Here is a 23,826-nt window from a genome sequence, read left to right on the forward strand (position 1 = left end):
TGTCATCAAAGTCATTTTACATCCAAGGCAGCTATAACCTTTACTGTGCTATGTGTGAAAACTGAACTGCATGTTCCCTTTATCAATCAAAATTAAATTAAAATGAAGTGCAAAGAAAGCAGATACATTAAGTGTTGCAAAATTGTAAAATTAATATTACAGCTATGTCACCTTCGCCTGCATCAGGACTGAGCAAGGGGGAAAGAGAGAGAGAAATCAATTCCACGAATTTTGGAGAATGTAAGAGTAAGAACAAGTTGAAAACTTTTATTTCTGTATCGTCTTGCATCCTGTTTGATGTTCCCACTACCATGCATTGGGGAAGAAGCTGAGTAACTGGGGGGAAAGAAGGGAAGGAAACAACACCAAAGTAATTAGGGGATACATATGCCTCAGATCTCTTGTTGACAAATTAGAGACCAGAGGTAAGAGTTGTTGATATGGTGCACATCTGTCTTGTCCTGTTAAGTGAGTGTAACACTTCAGGGATGGAAACACCTGCTCAGGGTTACTCCCTCTGAGCTGGTCATTCCCATCCTTCTCATTACCAAAGGAAGTCTTTTCATGGCTTTTTCCAATTTTTATGGTTGTAAGATCAAGTGTTTAGTCTTTGGGTCACCCCTCTCAACAAGAACTTAAAAAAAAAATCAGAAACTTTGACTCACCTCTTAATTAGTTCTGGCTAAATTTCATGGCCGTTAGCTCAATCATTCAATTACTGAGCATTTATTAAGCTCCTACTATGTACCAGGCATTGGGGATACTAAGACAAAAGGAAAAATAGTCCCTGCCCACAAGGAGTGTACAGTCTAACCTGGGGAAATAGCATATGTAAAGGTACATGGGAAGTAAGCACAAGGTGATTTTAGGGGGAAAGGCAGCAACCTTCAAGGAGATCAGGAAACACCAGACATAGGAGGTGGTAGTTGAGCTGTGCTTTTAGGAAAACTGGGGATTCTGAGAAACCAAAACAAAGAGAAAGTGTATTCAAGGGATGGAGCAGAGTCGGTGCCAAGACAGGAGATGAAGTGCCTTTTCTGATGAGTGGATGGGAGCAACATACCAGAAAGCTGGAAATAGAGTCTGGGGCCCAGTTGTGAAGAACCTGAAATGCCAAAGAGAAAAATTTCTGTCTGATTCTGCAGTCCCTTGAGAGATACTGGAATTCACCGAAGAGGAGGAGGACCTGGCCAGGCTTGTTCTTTAGAAAAATCAGTTTGGCAGCTATGTGTAAGATGGATTAGAGAGGGAACCTATCCATGGAAATCCTCATTGTAACTAAGAAATGAAGAAGAGATTTGGGTGATGAGACCGTTCTCAATGTTTGTCTTTGGAAAAGTGGGAGAAGAGAAGTGAGTGTGTGTGGTATAGAAGACACACCAGCTCCAGACTCAGAGATTTGGAGTGAAAACCTTGGTTCTGCTGCTTATTATCTGTTGAATGGCCTTAGATGATCATTTAACTGCTTGGAGACTCAGTCTCCTTCTAGGATAGAGTGAGAGAAATGTAGGGGCTCTTCCAGCTTTACATCAGTGATCTGGGAATCATCCTCATCTGTAAAATGAGGAAGAGAAAATCTCTTAGGTCCCTTCTGGCTCTAAGTTTCAGAGGACTCAAGAGGACAGAAGCAAATGCCAAATAGCACCATCTTTTCATGCAGCCTGGTGCTTTTGGTCTATGGATTTTCACTATTTGTGGATATTGGTTGCCCCAAATATGCATGTGTTTTACCACATCCCTTCATTAACTGAAACTGAATCAGTAGGGTCAGTGTGTCAGCAGTGCAAGTTTGACAGTGGTTTCTTTGCTGATTGGCTACCTCATGTACATTTGGCTAAATTCAGCCCCCTGGGAGGATTGGACTTGGGTGCTAGAAAAGCACATTGTTCAAGCGATGGAAAAAGCCCTGAAAGATGACTTGACAATGAGTCTCTGTACACTGATATGTTGTGTGTGTGCGTGTTTGTTTCTGTGTCTCCTGTTCTCAGCATTCACCTTCCCCGTCATCATTTGAGCACTTCCTGTTTTTGTTTTTTATAAAAACTTACCTTTTTTAGGTTAAAGTTATTCAGCGATGGACAGCCTTTTTTGTTTCTCTGGTCTAGATCACGTGATAAGCCCCAACAGGCTCTGCTTCTCATAGTATGGTATCCAGTTTTGCCACATTTGGCATCATGATAATGTGGCCAAATGGGCATGTGTTAAAAGACAACAAGAACACGGGTCCGGGTGGAAGGTCTGCAGAAATCAGGGTCAATGTCACAGACAAGCTTTGACCTCTGAAGGGTTTAGCCACATCCTTTCCAGAAACCCAACAATGTGCTAGAATTCTTCGGTGGTATATTGTGGTTATATTCATAAAGCAAAAAAAGATGTACCTATTTGTTGTCAGAACTAGGCTATTACCACAAATATCCCAATGAGTTAATGTGAATATAAAAATATTACTGTCATCTTAGCATGCTCAAGACCATATTATTCTCTAATTGTGTTTAGAACAGTTTCATGCTGTCACTTCGATTTACATTCCTTAGAGGTTTTTAGCTTAGCCTTTGCAATTAAAATAAGAAGGCATTTAAAAAAAAATGAGAATATAGGTAAATCCTTAGTATTAACATGGCTCAGGCAAAAATTTCAGATCCAAATACCGATGACTTAGTTTTTACTCTTCTACCTCACAAATTCATATTTCATTTTAAACTCTGCAGTGAGTCATTGAAAAGGGAGCATCTAAAACCAACTGTAAGATTCAGCTGCCTTCGCCCTGCCCCCCCAATGCCTCCTCCTCCCACCTCCCAGAATTCACAGACTTAAAATGGACCAGACTGAAGTCTCCTGGACCACAAGTACTTGTAGCATGCAATTCAATTATTTAAAGCAACTTAAAAAATATCCAGGACATGTGTGTGTATACACACACATACACACACATACATATACACACACACATATGGAGTGAGACAGACACGCAAAGAGACAGAGAGGTATAGTTGTAAATAGAGATTCATACATGCATATATATGTATCTGTATCTAAATCTTCTATCATATATATATATATATTTATTTATTTCCTGATGTATGCATATGTGTGGCATACATTTATTTATTTAGATGCACACAAATATATATATTTCCTGATGTATACATATGTATGTCATGCACACATACACACACACACTCACCACATATATTTTTTGATGTTTGTATATATGTGGCATACATTTGGGTTGATGGATGGATGGATGGATGGATGGATGGATGGATGGATGGATGGATGGATGGATGGATAGAAAGACAGATACTCCTGGAGCTTCAGTCCAATAAAATGGTACACTCTCCTTCCCCCCTACCCCCAAAAGCCTCATTCTGTAGACTATACAGCAGGCCGTGAATGCTTTAAAGGATGAAATAATGACTCAATAGAAATGTGGTTTCAGTACAAATGGAGTCTGTAGAGCAACAAGAGGGGAGTTAGGTTTATTATGTGGAAGCTGGTTTCCCCAAACCGCAAGATTTAATACCCTCTTGCCCCACCCTTCCCCCACCCTCTGTCATTACTGATTTTTAGTGGCGGGATTAAAAACATGATCAGCACCGAATGGCAATGCCACTCTCTACACATTCAAGGTTAAACTGATGAATGGCGGCAGAGACCATGACAGAAATGCAAATCACTAACCAGAGGGTTGGTTTCATTGTACTTCAGGGCAACTTTTAGATTTGATGCTTGTGTCATGGTTGGAATTCCATCATTTCCCAGGATTTCAAAAGACATCCATGTCTCATCCAGCAGAAGCTCGATAATGTTTTCAGCATCTCGTACGAAGTCCAATAATCCATCTTCTTTGTAAAAGTGACCGTAACTGAATACAAATTCTGACATAATGGTCCTTGATTGTTTAGGCAAAAGAGAGTATTTCCATGTTTGTTTGGGATTTTTTCTTGGGGGGGGGGAAGGTTTGTTTTCTAATAATCTGACCCTCTTTTTTTTTTTTTAATCAGAAGACCAAGTCCTTTACTAGCTTCTGAATTGTAAAACACTGTTGGTAATAAGTAATAAAAAAATCAGTAGAGAATATTAAATGCACTAATTAGGACTTTACGGGTACTCTGACTTCCAGGTGATACACTTCTTTTAAATTACATCCAACTCTCAGCAGCTAAAGATTTAATGATCCCCTAACCCTTCTCCCAGCAACAGCGACTTCAGAGAGAGAGTATTTTGAGTAACAGAATCGAGGCAGAATAAGAGCTCTTCAGAGAAGTATTTGTTAGAGTTTGATGAGGAATATCTAACTTGGACCCGTCCATTAAAAAAGGATATGAGCAGGGCCTCCATTAACTCCTTTGCTAGGAACTTGCATGCTTCCTTTCATCCATGAACCTTCATTGATTCACAGTCACTCCATTTCTCTTCTGCTTCTGCATTGCCAAGCTTTAATCTATTCAAGTGCCATCCTTATTAGTCATGTAATTTTATTCACCTTTGGATAGGGGAAAATTGAGAAGCAGCTTAAAAGCATGACTCCTTTTTATTGTTATAAATTCTCTCTCTCCCTTTCTCTCTCTCCTTCCTCCCTTCCTTTCTTCCTTCCTCCCTCTTTTCTTTCCCTCCCTCCCTCCTTCCTTTCTTTCTCTCTCCCTGCAGTTCCAGATTTCCAAGAACAAGATATCTTCCTATGGAGAAAAGAAACGGGATTTGGCTTTCGAATTCTAGGTGGAAATGAACCAGGAGAGCCTGTAAGTGTTTCTTGTCATGGTGGGTGTTTGGTCACCATTTTCTCCAGAGTCTTTGGCTTGTCTGAATCACACATGGAAAGGTCTCACTATGCATTCATTACTCTGCTTCCAGACCTCTTGTTACTGTTTCATCACGAGGGGTAGATTAGTTATTTGCTAGGTTGGAAAAACTCCTGTTGGTTATTGGAAAAGGTTGTCGCTCCTTCTTGGGCATCGCAAATACAGGGGAAATGGTAGCTGTGAAATTCTAGGTACTGAGCCCAAAGTAATCACCATTGACAATGGTGGGAAATTAGATGAAGTCAGAATAATCATCAGTGGATGGAATGATGCTCTAATGAAAATGAGCACTATGCTAAAAAAAAACCAACCTGTTACTAAGGGGACATTGTTTACCACGCAAACCCTGTGTGTGGAATTGGACAGAGGAAGCAGGACTACTGACCTTAAGAAGTTTCCAACAAGTTAGTAACCTGTTATAATTGTAAATATGAAGGACAAAGATATTCAAGGGAGGGCTTTGAAATCAGGAAATGGAGTGATCTAAAGGGGGCCAGTTTCCTTTGGTGGTTTAAGATGTTTTCACAGAACAAGATGAAAAGAGACATCTTGGAATTGGTGAGGAGAGAAAATACATATTATGGTTCTGAGATACAAAAAGGGAGAAAGCAGGAGCTCTAGTTATTCACATAATTGTAGAATGTTGAAGAGTTGGAAGGGATCTTAAAGGTCATATACTCCAACCTTCTTATTTGACAAATCAGGAAACAGGCTTAGAGAATTCAGGCAATTTGATTGAGGATTACTTAATATCCAACAGTATAAATACTACCAGCCCTTCCATCAAACCTCTTCATCAATCCCACTGAACAAACCTTTATTAAGCACCTACTGTAGACAGGACACCTAGTAATTTAGCCAACTTATCCCCTCCTTGGTGGATAACATTCCCTCCATACCCTCATTCAATTACTTAACAGATTTATATTGGTCACATCGTACCATTGGGTGCTGCTGATGCAGATGGTCGCCTCAGGTCTGGAGATGAGCTAATCTGTGTTGACGGGACACCAGTGATTGGAAAATCTCACCAGCTCGTGGTTCAACTTATGCAGCAAGCTGCCAAGCAAGGCCATGTCAACCTCACTGTGCGGCGTAAAGTGGTCTATGCGGGTAAGTTGCAAATCCCAGAATCTGGATACTGGCCTCATTCATGGGTGCTCCCCTAGATTCTCATGTTCTTCTAAAGAAAAGGAAACAGCCCCCTTTCTCAAGTCTGCCTCCTCAAGCATCTCTTTTAGCAAATGTTTGCAAATTTGATCAAGCTCAGAATTTCCAAATGGTTTACTTTCTTACAACTCTGCAAAACCACTGGCATTTTTAAAAAAGTACTTTCATGTGGCTTTAGTGGATTTTCTATGGAGGGAGGCTAGTGGAATATATATTTCCCATTTCCCCATGGACTGATAGCACTTACTCATCCTCTTCATTTGATTATAATTCTCTGCAGAAGGAGGTGTTACATAGGCTTTGAAGGTCATCATGAAAGTCAGAAAAAAAAAGTGTGTCAAATTAGAAGTCAAATTAAAATAATAAATAAAACCATGGGAAGAGAAGCTCATGGCCACAATCATCACCACAGACAAAATAGCCAGAGGCATAATTCACTGGGAAGCTTTTGATAGTGAAAACTGACATCTCCAGTGAGAAACTGACATCCTGGTATCTTTAGCAAGGATGCCACTTTAGGGTAGTGAAAAGAACACTGGATTTGAAGTCTGAAGACCTGAATTCAAATCCTGATGGCTTTGGAGAAGTCAGGCCTCATTGGACTAGGTGATTTGCGCACCCTTTTAAGCTCTCAATCCTATGATCCTATGTGCAAGATATGATGTTGCTAACTTTTTGGAAGCTAAGGGTCTTACTCTAACACTGACAGATTCTCTCTCTCAATTTTGGTCAGAATCTTGACAGATGAAAGCATGTGGAGGCTGCCTGAAGATGGTGGGATGGTCTTCTTCTTTGTCCCCATTTAATTGACCAAATTTTGTCTATTTAATGTTTACAGGTTTGGGTTAATGGTACTTTAAATTGAAAGGGCAAGACCGTCTTTGGACCAGAATGTTATTTTTGTTCAAAATCTCTCCAGACCTTTTGCAGTAAGAACAAAGTCATATACTGCCTCAACATTATAATAGTCACTGGCATTCATGTAGTTCCTGAAGATTTACACACTGCTTGCCTTACAGTCGAGTGAAACAGGCTGGGCAAATATTATCCGCCCTTTTGTGAGAGATGAGGAGATAGAGGCCCGGAGAGATGTGTGCTCAGAGTAGCTATAAAGCATCACAATTGAGAAACAGCAGGCAAAAAAGGCTAAATTGGAGTCAAGAGGGGACTGAGTTTGGATGTGGCTCTGCTACTTACTAATGATGTGACCTTGGGCACATCACTTCACTGCTGGGCCTCAGTTTCTCAGTTTCATCTGTAAAGTAAAAATGTTAGATTAGATAACCTCAGGCCCCTCCAGATCTAGAGCTTATAAGCCTATCAACCAGGGTCTTCTAACTCAAAATCCTTTGCTATTCCCTCTATGCTATCCTAGCTGTCTGGGCTGTTATTATGAATTTGTGTGTGAAGACCAGAGCCTCCTGTTTCCTTCTGTGGCTTATTGATGGGTGAATATTACAAGGAACAATCAGAAGAAAAACTAACATTTCTATAATATTTCAGATTTCCAAAATATTTTATTCACATTATCTTACTTGTTCTCTGTGGCAGTCTCATGAGGGTTGTTATTGTCCCCATTCTATAGAGAAGAAAATAGAAAGTGAGAAGTTGAAACTTGTCCTGAATCAAATAGTTAGCGAGTGATCATATGGGATTTGAACTCAGGTCTTTCTGACTGTAAGTCCATTATGCAGCGCTACCTGTCAATGAAGGGGGCCAGATTTGTTAAATAGAGCTCCATTATGTCTTCCATGATCCCAAGTCGAAAGTGCATACTATTTGCCTAATCTTTGGATTAATTATTAATTATTATTAATATCGATCATGAGGGAGGCTTATTCCACATTATATACATTAAGTTGTAGGCTAACTGGCCTAATTGCCATTGCCCATATGTGATGAAGGAGGGAAGGGAAGGGAGGAAGGAAGGAAGGGAGGAAGGAAGGAAGGGAGGAAGGAAGGAAGGGAGGAAGGAAGGAAGGAAGGAAGGAAGGAAGGAAGGAAGGAAGGAAGGAAGGAAGGAAGGAAGGAAGGAAGGAAGGAAGGAAGGAAGGAAGGAAGGTAAATGTCTCAAGAGAAACTTTCTCTTTCTTTTTTCAGTCCCCAAAGCAGAGAATGAGGTCCCTTCCCCAGCATCTTCCCATCACAGCAGCAACCAGCCGGCTTCCCTGACAGAGGAGAAGCGCACTCCCCAGGGCAGCCAGAATTCTCTGAACACCGTGAGCTCGGGCAGCGGCAGCACCAGCGGGATAGGCAGTGGTGGTGGCGGGGGCAGCGGAGTGGTGAGCACAGTGTTGCAGCCCTATGATGTGGAGATCCGCCGGGGGGAGAACGAAGGCTTTGGATTTGTCATCGTATCATCTGTGAGCAGGCCGGAGGCGGGGACCACTTTTGGTAAGCACCAAATGAGCAAGCTCCGCTTTGCCACTGAGCCCTGTCATCTCACTGGAGAAAATGCCCACTGAAGGACCTTTAATGCTTAACTGGAAATTGAGTTTATTTAGGAGGTGTTCCCCTCTTAAGAATGCCCACACCACACACCTGGGCATTGACACATTGAGTGGTGCCATCCTCTAGAACAGTGGCTGTCTCTGGGCATTGGTCCAGGCAAAGCCTGTAGTGAAGTCCTTTCTGGTTTATCACTAGTAACAGCAGCATAGGTGTGTCTGAGACAAGCAGTGATGCTTATGTTCCAAAAAAACCCAAACCAAACCCAACCCCAATATAATGAGTCAAAACAATCCATGGCCTGAATCCCTCCTTGCCTTCCCCAAAGTGTTACCATTGTGCTAATAAGAATCATTCCTCCCCACCCCCAGCCCCCTCTTCTCCACTCCTGTGTTAGTACAGCCAATCTTTTATGTAGTGTTTGGAAGCTGACAGGACTGGCAGAGCACAGGCAGCCCCTGGTGGGAAATCATCCATTAAGTTAACTCTTAGTGTTCTTTCTTGGTGGAGTGGGACAAATCAGGAGGACAAAACATCCCCAGAGGACCAACGGTCTCCCATCCACTTATGACTGTTATCAGGATGCAGTCAGTGTATGGCTTTCAGAGTTTTCCCATCCCTTACACAGGAATGACTGTCAGAGATGGGCCAGAAACCAAGGAACTGCCCTTTCTTGCCCAGTGCTACCACCTGGGATTTTGTTCTGTCCTCTCTTCTCTTGAGATGCAGCCTGGTGGAATGGATAGAGAACTAGGCTAGGAGCCAGGAAGGACCTGGGTTCAGATTGTACCTCTGACACATCCTGGCTGTGTTACCCTGGGCTAGTCAGTTATCCTCTCATTGCCCCCAGGCAACTCTAAGATGAGCTGTAGAGAAGGTGCATTTCCTTCTTGGGAAGTTCTGGATAATAATAAAAACTACTATGCCCATCTTTCTCTCCCCTTACCTACTCTGCAAGGACTTGCCCAAGTCCTCAGATATCTTTCTTTTCTCCCATCCCTCAAGAAATCCTCGATTCTCACCTTACTTCACCTCTGACTCTTATGCTGCAAGACTAACGGTGAGGGAGAAATGAGGGGGATAGTAAAGCCCCACCATCAAAGGAGAAGAAATGATGTTTTGTTGTAAAAATGGGTCAGAGAAGGAGAGAAACCTGCTTGAAAGCAAAAGTCAGTGATAGCAGAAAAAAGAAAAGCAAGGAGGTGAATCCTTAGGTCCTGCCAAATGAAAGAAAAGGGAAAAGAAAATCTCAAATCTGGGTCTAGAATCACAGGCTCTGGATTCTAGTCCATTTTCCAGTATTTACCACTTACTTGACTATGAGCCAACTTAACTAACTCTTTGGCCATCGGTTTCCTCATGTCTAAAATAAGGGGATTGAATGACATGGCCTCAGAGTCTTGTTCTGTTTCTAGCTCCATGATCATTTGATCATTCCAAGAGGCTCTAGTTCTCTAGGGTCCTTAGCTCTGACCTTGACCCTCCGCTGAACCCCCAACCTCTATTCCCATCTATCACCAATCCTTCCAGCTCTACCAGGACCCCCTATCCCAGGCCAACATAGCTCATCTCTGTGCCCAATGCCTGATGGGAGTGAGGAGGAAAAGAAGTGTCCTTGAATTCAGTTTGAAATCCAGATGGCCAGAAACATCATTACACATGGGGATTATGTTCCCTAGACCAGAGCGTAGACTTAGCATAGCCTATAGATGCCTGCCTTTGAGTCAGGAAGGCCTAGCTTCAGAAAGTGCTTCTGATGCGTACCAGCTATGTGAACCCAGGCAAATTAGTCTCTCACTGCCCCAGTCATCTCTATAAAACTGTAACTTACAAATGAGCTGCTCATCTGCAGTGGTGAGGTAGTTTCCCCACTAGAAATTCCCTCTAGATCATTAAAAAAAATAAAATTTAAGGAATATTATGAGTTAAATGGGGGATTTTTTTTTTGCTAGACTTACTTAGCAACCTTAAAAGACTGTTTCATTAGGAAAAGGCATTTGGAGTGCTTGACAGCTAACTTACAAATGACTTTTGGAACCCAAACTGTCTGTAAGCCTGGGACTGCCAATAGCTCGTTCCAGCTAATGTTTCTTCCAGCTCAATCGCTTCCTGTTTCCTGAGCTTGCACCTTGATTAGTTCTAGGAGGGAGGGAGTAACTAAGGGAGAGCAGGGATGCAGGATAGGAAAAAGGCTGCCTATGGTTTGAGATTGGCTGTCGATAATGTACATACTAGACTGTCTACACCCACGGTGTCTGATGACTTCCAAGACAAAGATCACACAAGCCATGAGTGCTGACTTACAAGGTTGCCCCTTGCTACCTTTTGCATCCTGACCAAATCAAGCATTTTCTCTGTAGGGTAACAAAATAGCAACCCTTCTCACCATCGGCACTCTGCTTCCTTGTCGTACTATTTTTTTTTTTTTGTAACTCATCTGAAACGGATGAGTCAGCAAGGCATACACATGTGTTTGCACTAATGAGTGCAGTGTTACAAGCAGCACTTGGTTAACTACTTTAAAAGCAATAATGTGCGATTTTATGGATAAATGATTTGAATTCCCAGTAGATTTTTTATTGCTCAGATTCTTATTCCTAAAAAATACATTCCAGGTCTCAGGATCATCATTTCCTAAAATAATCTGTCCTTGGAATGCTCTATACTATATCCTTTAAAAATAAAACAAAAACCTGAGTGGAGCCTCCATGTTCAAATCCATAGGTGGCAGGAGCCAGTGGATGTGTATTGACCAGTTAGCCAGACAGTTCATGTCAGTATGATAGCATCTCTCCCCCTTCAACTTTTTGCTCACTCATTTTGTTTGGAGGCAGGGGACTACATGTGGAGCAGCAAGGGGATGCTGTGAAGTCTCTTGTCTGTTCCAGATAATGTGTGAAGCACTTTGCAAACCACAGTGTACTATCTAAATGTGAATTATAATTCTTAATGATAATATTGCCGTGGTTATCATTATTATATGATGTAGAAGTTGGGGCAGGGGGGAAATCCCTGGGTGTCTCAGCACCCGCAGTCAGAGTTGGGAAGAGGAGAAGCCCTTTGTGGGGATTTTCTCATAAAACCCCCTTTTTGGTCCCATCCTGCAGAAGCAAACACTCCCAATGAGCCCAAGTTGGGGAAAATGCCTTGCTTGACTTTCTCCTAGAAAGTCCTGCAGATAATGTATTTCTCTGACTTGCCCCCCGCCCTCATTCCCCACCAAAGGTCTCAGAATTCTATAGCATTTCTATCTGCCTTGGAGGTAGAAGTAAGTAAGAGGCCATGTTTAGAGGCTGGCAAGCCCCATCCCCCCACTTGTTCTATTATGATGACTATTAAATGTCTTCACGGATGTACTTTGACCAAACTCTTCTCCTCTGACTATGGCAATGAGTAAATCAAACTTTCCCTAATACTTTGCATGAGAAGCTTGCACTCAGCTGTGCCGTGCTCAACATATCCATGCCCCTGCTGGTTTAGAGCTTTTCCACACGGGGGAGGTTTAGAGCTTCCAGATCTTTACTTTGAGCCAGGAACGAAGCGGGTGCTACTTGTCTGTTTCCAGTGGACAGTGTGATTCTGGTGTTTATCCATCCCATGACATGAATACAGGTCGCTCCTGCTGACATTCAAAGATTTTTGAATGTGTCTTTACACATATCCATTCATTTCCATTACGATGAAAGTAATAAACCAACAAGCACCTACTATGTGCCAGCCATTGTGATAGGCACTGGGGAAATCTGTTCACTTGACCTTATTGTTCTCTTAATAACCTTTTCCACCTCTTATAGAGAAGTTCTTAACTGGTGGAATATCTTTAAAGGTACCAGCAAAACAAATTCTTTAGACTATGTCTAGGCAAAATATTCTTTGAAAATTCATGTCATCCAGCTATCCTCATGGCTTTATTCATCATGACTCAAGTATTTATTTAAGTACTTTCTAAGTTCCAGGCCACTAATTGCCAGAAGCACAAAGACAAATTCGAGCCAATGCCTACCTTTACGTAGCTTACATTCTAGTAATATTTTATGCCTCCTATCTAGTTTTACCTCTGAATCTGTTGGCTTGTTGCTGTTTTTCATCCTTCCTTTTCAAAGAGGACCAGTGCTAGGGCAGCTAGGTGGCACAGTGGATAGAGCACTGACCCTAGATTCGGTAGGATCTGAGTTCAAATTTGACCTCAGACACTTAACAATTACTAGCTCTGTGACCCTGGGCAAGTCACTTAACCCTAATTGCCTCACCAAAAAAAAAAAAAAAAGAGGAGCAGTGATATCACAAAAGTGATGTCTTCACTTGCTCATCATTTAGATTTAAGTGAGGCAGAGCTGAGCAGTCTTCAGCCTCGCTTTCTCCTCCAGAGTCGTTGAAGTCCAATGGCAGGACAGAAAGTCAAGATGCCTGGAAATGGGTCGGGATGCAGGATGACCTTGGCCTTTCTAAATGAAGATCTTTCCCAGGTCTCAGTTTGTCATCGAGTCAATTGGATATGTTTTGGCTGAGGTATAAAGCCTTTCCCAATGCAAAATAAGCCTCATACTTAAAATACGTATGTTCTCTTTTGCTGAAAAAGACAATATCTGAGAAAGGTAGAAATCTTTGACTACAGACTGTTGGAAGAGGGTCAGCCCAGTACTAAGGCCATAAAATATTATTCTTTATGTATGCCCTTAAGGTGGATGTTAGATATCCACATTTATTCCTCACCCCTTTGGGTGGGAAGAGAGGAAAATTCTAGAGCTATTCAACACCAGATGGAGCCTTCCCTAAAAGGTTTTATGAGTGAACAGAGGTCATTTGTGAGAAGTCCCACCAGAGTCTGCGATGGTAGCTTGGCCCTTGGTGTCTCACCTAATGCTACCTTCAAGACAGAATTTCTGCCTCTTAACCCATGTGGCATTTCCAGGGTGGATCTCTGTGGTGCTGGTTTCATATCAGGCATAGAGTGATGATCTTTCTAAATGGAGAAAGAACAAAACATTGGCAGAATCTTGGACAGCATCTGGCCAAAAGGGAGGGAGGAGTCATGGCAATGATACAAAGAGAGTGAGAAAATTCACTTGCAACTCTCACGTTCATAGTCCATAAATGAGCCACTGGTGGCCAGTTATTTTTTGGACTGTCAAGTGTTTTAGTAATTGCTAGTTATTCTACAGTTGATAATCAAATTAAGGAGGAAGGGGGAGTCTACCCCGACTTCATCATTAGCCAGAGGACTTGAAGTTAAGTGGCAGGATTAACGTGGTTGTACTTGCTCTCCATGCCATGGGATTGCCAATGTTTTGACCCATCAGTGCAAAACTTTCCTTTAATAACATTTGCTTAATGCTTTAATGAATTAACCCTTAACCTTCTCTTTCCCTTTTCAATCCTTTTTCTCCTCTTCCCTTCACTATGTTCCCACATAATTTTTTAAAAAATTAAAAACTCACTACAAAAGCAGGAAATGCATGTGTGGCCATGCCCCACAAAATAGGTCGGATCATTGAGGGGAGTCCTGCTGACCGCTGTGGCAAACTGAAAGTAGGAGACCGGATCTTGGCTGTGAATGGATGTGCTATCACCAACAAATCCCACTCAGACATTGTCAACTTAATCAAAGAAGCTGGAAACACAGTTACTCTCCGCATCATTCCTGGGGATGGTAAAGTATATCTATATTCTCTCTCCCTCTCCCTCTCCCTTTCCCTCTGCGTCTGCCCCCCCCCCCCATCTTTCCCTGCTTTCTCTCCCCCTTTCTCTTTTTCTTTTTTTTCTTTTTTTTAATGAGGCAATTGGGGTTAAGTGACTTGCCGAGGGTCACACAGCTAGTAAGTGTTAAGTGTCTGAGGCCAGATTTGAACTCAGGTACTCCTGACTCCAGGGCCGGTGCTCTATCCACTGTGCCACCCAGCTGCCCCTCCCCCTTTCTCTTGTTCTCTTCTTTTTTCTTCCCACTTTCTCTTCTCCCTCCTCTCTCTCTCTCTCTCTCTCTCTCTCTCTCTCTCTCTCTCTCTCTCTCATTCATGTAATGAAATGTTACCATATCCATCCCTAACCAAGTAAATCTCTGAAAGCTTCACTCCCTTGTTAACTGCATCTCTTCCTCTCACTGAAAGATCTGCACTCTGGCCCTGCTTGGGTTCAGGGGTGAAGATCTCTGAAAATCTTCAACTTTCCTTCATTCCTCAGCTCTCAGCACCCTCTTCATTAAAATGACTAAGTCTGCATATTTGAGGTGCTTTGAAAGCATAGCTGGAAACAGCTATGGGATTTCTAACATGCTATCCCTGAAATTTAACCAACATCCAGAAACTTCATAAACCTACAAGATTACAGTCTAGGCTGGCGCTCAGAGCTTGTTGGAAGGCCATTTTATTTTAACTAGAGTGTTTTGTTTCTCGATGGAGTGATTGATGGTAGAGAGGGTATCTCAATTCCATTCAACAAACATTGTTAACTCAACAAACTTTCTCATCTATGTGAGTGTCTTAGAGTTTGTGTTCCAATAATAGGTTCCTGATTCTTAGAAATAGAGATCATGTCATTTTCGATCATCAAGGATATATAAAGCACCCAGAAATGGACAGACACTGGACTAGGTCCTTGGAATACAGAGTCACAAATGAAATATTCCCTCTCTAGAGGGGACTTATATTCTGTTGGAAGTCAGTGTGGGAATGACATGGGCGTATATGATGGGATCATTGTATTTGGGTTCAGAGGACATGGCTTTGAATCCTGGTTTTGCCTCTTACTGTCTCTGTGACCTTAGGCAAGTCATAGGGCCTCTCTTGCCCTCAGTTTTCTTCTCTGTAAAATGATGACATTGAAAAGATGACCTCTGAGTCCCTTCCATCTCTAAATCCATAATCCAGAGATCTCTCAGGTTCCTCCCTGTTCAGAAACCAGGAGCTGATATTAAAGATGAGGAAGGAACAAATTCTCTAATGCCCTGAGGAAATAGGTTAAGATTAAATGGAGTTGTCCCCCTCCTTGCCTCCTGGCTATGGCTACTTCTTTTGGACCCACTCTTACTGATATTTAATGGAAACCAAGGTAAATTTTAATGAAAGATGTTGAGTCGGACAAGCACAATTTGGTGATCCCAAGGACTGCAATCTGATGTGGTGGTTCCTGACTGCAAAACCTTCCTTGGGGAGGAAAAAATAATTCTTTGCCAGATATTTTTGGTGATCTTTGCTTGTTCATGAACTGAATGCAAAATTATGTTGTAAAACATTTCTTTTTAATGAAAGGGAAATGTGTCGATGGATAAAACTCTTCAATTTCTATCCTATAGTTCTGAAAGACATGGAAGCTAGAAATGTGATAACAGTTTATCTGAGGGTAACGTCACCTAAATGGATATTTAAAAATACTTAATGTTAGAAAAGTGAATCCTGCAATTCACGTGGAGTGCTGTATGACCTTCACAAGAAAAAGAAAACCCAATAGCTCTATAACCAGTACTTCTAGGAACTGCCGGTGCCTAGCCCAAAGAAAAGCAAATCTGTATGGCCACAGAAACCCATGCTATATAGAAGGAGTGGACTAGTTCATAGCCTGCTTCTCCCATTTCAGTGTTTGGCTTTGCTTTTTTTTTATTATTTACAATTCAATCTAGAAGTCTATTCTACTTAATTCATTAGTCTCCTAAGTCATAATGGCATGTTTTTTTAAAGTGATCTGGAGATCATACACTTCCATGAAAAAGAATAAAAGGAAAGAGAAAAAATAAAGACATAGACCTGGGAAAAATCCTGCTATATGCTGTAGGGAAAGAAAGGAGAGGCAGCAAAGCATGGTGGGTAGAGACCTGTCCAGCCTCAGAGTGAGAAGGATCTGAGTTCAAGATCCACCTCTAACACATATAATTGTGTGACCTTGGGCACGTCACTCAACTTCCCATTAACCCCAGGCAGCTCTAAGATAATAATTTATAGACAAGTTGCTGATCTGCTTCAGTGGAGGGAAGACCTATACTGAGAGTTCCAGCCCTGATGCCATCAAAGGTCTAGATTAAGAAAGGGAAAGAAAAAGAGCTTCCATCAAGGAAGGAGTGACAAAACTACATAGCCCTAAGGGATTGAATCCAGAGGCCTACTCTCTTGCACAGGATAGGAAGGAGAATCTAAGACAATGACTGACCCTAGACTGAACAGAGAATAAGAAAAACTAGACAACCAAGTTGGTATCGAGGGTTGAGCATGACATGATGTAGACCAAACACAGAAAGTAAAACACAGACAAAAAGGAGAGACCCTTTACACACATCAAAAAGAATTTTAAAAGATTGTTTAGCCAAAGGTAATTACCAAGAAATATGATGCCACCTAATTAAAAGAGAAGTGAGATCATAGTGCAGCATGACAGAGCTTCAAAGTTAGGAAGGCTCTGACATACCCTGGCTGTGTGAATTGTGAATCTTGGTAAATCACTAAGTCTCACCAAGGTGGTAAATTGCAGAGTGGGTGCTGATCAGTATCATCTGCATCTTTCCTATTTCAGTAAAATTAGAGATTTGGTGCACACTCTCATCCCCCACCAAAAAAATAAAAGGAATTAACAATAGATGGCTTCTATTTTTAAAAAGAGACTTTTCTGCTTTTCAAAGTCAATCATTAGGGGCAGCTAGGTGGTACAGTGGATAAAGCACCGGCCCTGGATTCAGGAGGACCTGAGTTCAAATCTGGCCTCAGACACTTGACACTCACTGGCTGTGTGACCCTGGGCAAGTCACTTCACCCTCATTGCCCCGCCCCCCAATGTCATTGCTGATAAATTTGGGTGTCCAAACCACAAAATATCTGGTTAAATAAGAAGGAATAATCAGAAGAAAGAAATAGTGGGAAAACATGTTTCTTAGAACCACATGCCTGTGGATCATGCCATGGTATCACTGAGGGGTGATAACAGAGGTGGTGGATGTGGTTGAAGGGCCCTCAGGGGTTTCTCTGCAAATGCTTTTCAGGCCAGGACAAGACCCTGACGTGAGCTAATTGAGAAGGTGTAGTTGATACCTTTGTTTTTGTTTTGTTTTTGGTAAGGCAATTGGGGTTGACTTGCCCAGGGTCACACAGCCAGTAAGTGTCAAGTGTCTGAGGCTGGATTTGAACTCAGGTCCTCCTGAATCCAGGGCCGGTGCTCTATCCACTAGGCTACCTACCTGCCCCTAGTTGATGCCTTTGTAAAAGGAGAGGGAAATGCTCACTCAAAATTATAGGTTCATTGGCCAAAGTCCCATTGATGAAGAGATACAGAGGGAAACTATCAGGCAATTTGCCAATATCTCAAAGAAAGGGAGGTGCTGAGTCAAAGCCATAACAACTTGGGGATGAGCAAGTGATAGCAAAGATACTGAATTTTCTTTGTTGAAAGCAGCTGTGATAGACCTTCCTGATGAGAAGAGTAAGAGATAAATACGCTAACTAAACCTTCAGACTTCCGAAGATCTCTTCTTCCACTCTGATGTGCCAACGTAGTGCACCAAGAGCATCAAAGATGGGATCTTCATTTCACAACAAGAGGAGGCGAATGAACCCCCTTAAATCAGAGAGGCTCATGATGTCTTCAACCAAAGCAATGGTGTCTTTCATGCCACCTTCCAAAACCTTGCCAAGAATATCAGGCTTGCTTATGCTCTGGTGTAGACAACCACTAGGAATTACTTCTCTATCCAGTGCATTTCAGGACATGGCTTCAGGGCTCTTCTATCCATCCTCCTGGGTGGTTTCCTCCCTCTTCCTCCCACTAATTGTCTTCATTCTAGTTCTTTCTTTGGCCCCACCACACTTATGTTCTACCCACTCCTTCTCGCCTCTTTCCCCATCCTCTCTGACATAAAGCACTTTGCAAACCTGAAAGTGGTTAGTGAATGTGTATTATTATTAATTTTAGAATAATTAATTTTACATAATTAGAATAAATAAGGAATATGTTATTCCATTATAGATTTTATAAAATTGTGGCATATAAATATTATATTAAACTATATAATATAAAGTCATTATTTTTATACTTGTTTCTCCCTCCACTCATGATGAGACCCCTTGAACAAGCCCATACAAAGCCCCTGCTCTATCTTGCTCAGTATGGCTGCTCAGATATAACTGCAACTTGAGCAATTCAGAGGAAGGTACAAGTCTGCCATTCTTTCCACCTTCAATAATGAGGACAGTGGTGATGATGGTGATGGTGATGGTGACGATGGTGATGGTGACAACATCTGTGGAGCTTAAGTCCTTTGCATATTTTTCTTTCTTTTTTTTGGAGATTTTTATTATTTTTTCCTTTTTCTTTTTGTTCCTTTTTAAAAAAATTTCCCCATATAAGTATTTTATTATTTTCCAGTCATATTTAGAGATAGTTTTCAACATTTGTTTTTATAAAATTTCTAGTTTCAAAATTTTCTCCCTCCTTCCCCTCCCCCCTCCCCAAGGCAGCAAGTAATCTGATATAGGTTATATATGTACAATCACATTAAACATATTTCTGCATTAGACATGTTATGAGAAGAATCAGAGCAAAAAGGAAAATCCCCAAAAAAGAAAAACAACAAAAAAAACAATAGAAATAGTATGGTTTGATCTATGTACATTTTCTTAATTGGTCCTCACAAACATCCTCTGGTATATGCTATGGTTTCCCCCATTTTATAGATGCAGATAATCCGGCTGAGAAGATAAGTAACTTCTCCAGGATCAGATATTAGTAAGGGTCTAAGGCAGGATTCAAATTCAGGTCTTCTTGACCCCAAGTTCCATGCTCTCCCCCCTGTACCATCTGGATGCCACCTTATCTGTGAGTTAGCCGTCCTCTTTCCTCTGAATTTTAGGGAAAGGAGAGAAAGCATATCATGAGAGTGCCAAAAAAGGTCCAGGGAATCTTCTGGTCTCCTTCAGTCTCAACCTTGACCTTGACCCCTTCATATATCCCAAAGTCACCCTTTGTTTACAGCATTGCCAAATGAATCCTGGGAAGAACTGAATCAACGATGATTCCTCTTAGAGCTAGAACTTGGCATTGTAATATGTCTGGCAGAGCTGGGCTAACTTCAATATAATTGAGTTTAATATTTATTAAGGGCCTACTATTTGCCTGACACTGAAAATACAAAGACATCAATGAATCATTACCTGCCCTCAAAGAACTTCCATTCTGCCTTTCAATTAGGATGAAGTTCATATAATGAAAATACATAAAGTATTCATGAAGATAAAAAATTACTGAGTACTCACATATATGAGTTTCTCAGATCTAGGGTCATAGATTTAGAATTGTAAAGGACCTTAAGAGATCTATTGGCCTCATTTTACATATGTTGAAACTGAGGCACAGAGACGTTTAAGTAAGTTGCCCAGGGTCATACAACCAGTAAGCAGCTGAGGCAGGATTTTTGAACCCAGGGCTTTCAGATTCTAGGCCCAACACTCTACTACACCATTCTAAATTGTACTCTTAGGCTTTAACCAAAGAGGTTAGGTTAAAGTTGACCCAGGAAGTAGTGTTAGATTGTACTTACTGTTTCACTGAAAAAGCTATGAAGTCAAATCAATGCCCATTCCTCCCTTCAGAAGAAGGTCCCAAGGCCTGATAAATAGTCTCTCATAGGCATAAAGAAAGGGGTCAGGGGTATTACAACCATGCGATTTTAGAAAATCTCCCAATACTTTTCAAATATTCATGGCATTCAAATTTTTAATACTTACTCAAATATTTATTACATATATATTTATGCACTAAAATATTCATGAGATGAATAATTTTGCCCTTTCTTTATTTGCTTGGCTTTGTAACAGGTTCCATGGCTGAGGTTAGGGCAAGTGCCCACCTTGCTTTATGTCTGAAAATGAAATCTGGAGACCCTGTGTCCTAAATTGTGTGGATGCTATGACAATAGCCTGAGCAATATGGCGGGCTATTCTTGGCAAACTATTTCTGTGATAGCATAGCAGGAGCTATTCTGATTTGCCCAAGAGAACTCAAGTCAGTGTAAATAACATTTCAGGAAAAGATATAAGATTCTTAAGCCCAGGAATGACCATAAAAATAGCCTGTCTCACCAAGCTTCCAAAACTATTCAGGTTCCTTAAAGTAGATAAAAAATGAAGGATAGAATTAATATGGTGTAGTGACTAGAAATCTGGCCCTGGTGTCAGGAAGACCTGAGTTCAGGTTTTGCCTCCGACCCCTTCTGGCTTTGTGACCCCAGGCAGGTTATTTAAGCTCACATTATCCCCAGGAAACTCTAGAAGTTGGAGTCAGAGGGTTTGGGTTCAAATTCTAGCTCTGGCACTTACTAGCCATATGACCTTTGCCAAGTCACAACCTCCCTGGGTCTCAGTGTTTCCTCATCTCTGAAGTGAGAGGTTTGAACTCATTGTCCTTTATGGTCTTTCCCAACTCTCCATCTATAATGTGTAAGATGATGGGGTCTGACCACATCTATTTTAAGCTCTAAATCAATGTTCCTATGACAGATGCAAGATTTGTCTATAAGGAGGCAGGTTGTGTGTCTCCATGTACAGTGTCATAATGGGCCATATTACACAGCCTTCAGCTTTGTATTAAGAAACAAGGTCTATTTTAAAAGCATTTTGTCAAACACTCTGCCTAATTAACAGAATGTGTAATGCAATGTTTTGGGTTTTTTAATTCTTTTTTTCTAAATCTTCTGCTTGTCTTTTTTTTTTTTTTAAATGTGGGGCAATGAGGGTTAAGCGACTTGCCCAGGGTCACATAACTAGTAAGTGTCAAGGATCTGAGGTCAAATTTGAACTCAGGTCCTCCTGAATCCAGGGCTGGTGCTTTATCCGCTGCTCCACCTAGCTGCCCCCCAATGCAATGTTAATTAAAATAAGAAGAAATTTATCAATATGGCGGAAATGTTACAGGAATGTAAGATACATGAGCACTTGTGGCATTCCCAAAGTGGCCAGTAAAAGCTAGAAAATTCCAATCCCCTCTTAGCCACTTTAATCATCTAGTATTAATTAAAAAGTTGGGAGCAGGAGGGAGTTGTGAACTGAAACTTGGTCTTTTATTTCTGAAGACACTTCATTGAATTGTTAACAGTTATGTAGCAGAATATCAAAGTTATTTAAAAAGGGAAGTTCTTGATTTTAAATTGCAAACAAGTTTTTGCTTCCCTTCTGCATGAATCACCCATTAATGCAGAATTAAATGATGAAAATCACCAGAGAAGAAGAAATCAGTTCAATTCAGAATGCCATGTGAAAAGTCAATAAAAATTCATAATTGCCTCCAACCTGCAAGTCTATATAGTAGAATACAGAAAATGGCAACTGGACCAGAAGAGATACAGAAAACTGCTTCTGGGTGAGAATTAGGCTGTTAGCTTTTTGAGTACCCTGAAAAAGATGAAAACAAGTGACAAATATGAAAAAAACAATTATGACATCTGAATCTGATACAGGTGGGAAGCTCTTGGGTTACAGTGACACAAAAGAAACCTGAAATGATATCACAACACAATTCAGTGATTGTGTTTATTGTTAATTACCAAGAAACATTGTCCCTGATGCCTTGTCAACAATTTCCTGGATGGGTTGCCGGAATCTTGTGCTTTCTTTTTCAACTAGGCTCAGCATAATTGCAGTGAGAAATAGAGAATAGGGAGAATAGGAATGAAGCAAGTGGCTGCCAGAGTACATGGATAGTCCTGATGTCCATGTCTTAGTGTCCTTGATGTTACAAATGAATGTGGCAACAGGATGGAGCCAATTGGGTCTGAGAATCGAAAACAAAACAGCCCTGGGTTTAAATCAAGCCTCTCTGACAGTTCCTATCTGTACAATTGTAGAAGAGTCATTTCAACTCCAAGTCTCAGTTCTCTTATCTGTCAAATGGGTATAATAAATGTTGGAGAGGTCATCTGGACATCTATATATCTATATTTATATCTATATACATACATATACACATATCTGTTCCCTATGCAGGTATGTGTATGGGTGTATATATCCCTATCCATATATGTATGCATTTACAAGCATATACTTATTATATATACACATTGTTATTAATGAGAGGCAATATGTTCTCATGATTGGAAGGCAACCATGAACCCAAGCAAGTCCTACATTCATATCCTGCCTTTGGCAATACTGTATTTGTGTGTTTGTGTATACACATGCATACAAATCTCCATCTACACCCACACCTCCATCTCCATCTCCATGCTATCCATGCAGAGGAAAGAAGTCTCAAATTTTCCCTGAGCTTTTGAAAAATACTCAATTCAACAAGCTTTTCCTAAGTCCCTCCCCTGTACCATACACTCTGCTAACTCTGGGAATAGCAAATCCAAATGAATCAGTCAGTCCCTGCCCTCAAGGAGGGCACATTCTTTTGGACAAATGTATTTTTCTCTAAATCCAGGGTGCTTGCATTACTCACCCATAATTCTTTTGGTCACAATCATCACGGACAAAGGAGATTTTTTTTTTTCTATTCAGAACAAAGGACTTAGAATCAACACACAGACCCATTGCTGTGTCGATAATAAACCCATGCATGGGGAGTGTTTTCCAAGCTTCTGCTCTGCAAATTTCTAGAGATTTTAATGAAGTTGCTTCTGAATGTGTCTAGTGAAAAGAAAAGCCAATTTACATGAGAATTGTACTCACATTCAGAGGCTGCTTGGTATATCCAATTTACACTTGCAGTCTCTGGCTCTTAACAATGCAGGTTTCAAAATTAATCTTTCACAAAGAGTCCTGGGTAAGTCTTCTGGAGAATCCAGTATCTTCTTTTGTACCCAGTAAAGAGAAGTGGAGACATGATGTGATGGGGTTTTTTTGGTTTGGTTTGGTTTGGTTTTAGTTTTAGTAGAGTGTTAGGTTAGTTCCCTTTCACTATTGACAATCAATAGTAGGAAAAACCAAATGGAGACTGGCAGTCAGCTAGAATGTGTGTGCAGACAGGGTTGGGGTCATGGTGTCAAATTCCAACAGGCCACTTTTTCTTTAGGACCGTGTCTCAGTGGGACTTAAAAAATTTTTTTTCCCATTTAATTTAATTTGAAAGAATACCCAGGATTCCCCAGCTCTCCTAGGCTGGATGCACAGTGACTACAAATAGCTCAGATGCCATTCTGATGGTCTTTGAACTTCTCTGTTTCTGACCTGGGCTAGTTTATCCCTCCTTAGGCAATCTGGTGGCCCCTCCATTCCTGGAGGCACACATATTAATGTCAGATCTAGTATAGGTCCCTGATTGGCTTAGTCCAGTGCAACTCAGAACTTCAGAGTATGAGAGATCAGCCAGCCTCAGCTTCTGCAGTAACAACCCAGGTGTGCACCACCATGCCCAGCCAGACTCTCCTAATATGCTCATGGAGATGCCCTTTTTTTTTGTAAACACAGGTTGAAAATGATTAAATAGAGGCATACTGGCC

At 41.1% G+C, this 23,826-nt stretch overlaps 1 protein-coding gene across 14 annotated transcripts in view; it reads left to right on the top strand.

Moving 5' to 3' along the window:
- The window catches only part of MAGI1 (membrane associated guanylate kinase, WW and PDZ domain containing 1), a 720,361-nt gene that overhangs the window by 685,007 nt on the left and 11,528 nt on the right, over positions 1–23,826 (top strand). For 7 of the 14 annotated variants that reach the window (XM_043993669.1, XM_043993673.1, XM_043993628.1 and 4 more), the window contains 5 exons: positions 163–246; positions 4,651–4,742; positions 5,723–5,915; positions 8,073–8,366; positions 13,867–14,070. In XM_043993669.1, coding sequence (XP_043849604.1) covers positions 163–246; positions 4,651–4,742; positions 5,723–5,915; positions 8,073–8,366; positions 13,867–14,070 — 867 coding nt within the window. The remainder of the gene's footprint in view (positions 1–162; positions 247–4,650; positions 4,743–5,722; positions 5,916–8,072; positions 8,367–13,866; positions 14,071–23,826) is intronic. The other 7 variants (XM_043993677.1, XM_043993636.1, XM_043993644.1 and 4 more) reach the window with 5 other exon arrangements.

Source organism: Dromiciops gliroides, chromosome 1, assembly GCF_019393635.1.
Source record: "Dromiciops gliroides isolate mDroGli1 chromosome 1, mDroGli1.pri, whole genome shotgun sequence".
NCBI classification, from domain to species: Eukaryota; Metazoa; Chordata; class Mammalia; order Microbiotheria; family Microbiotheriidae; genus Dromiciops; species Dromiciops gliroides.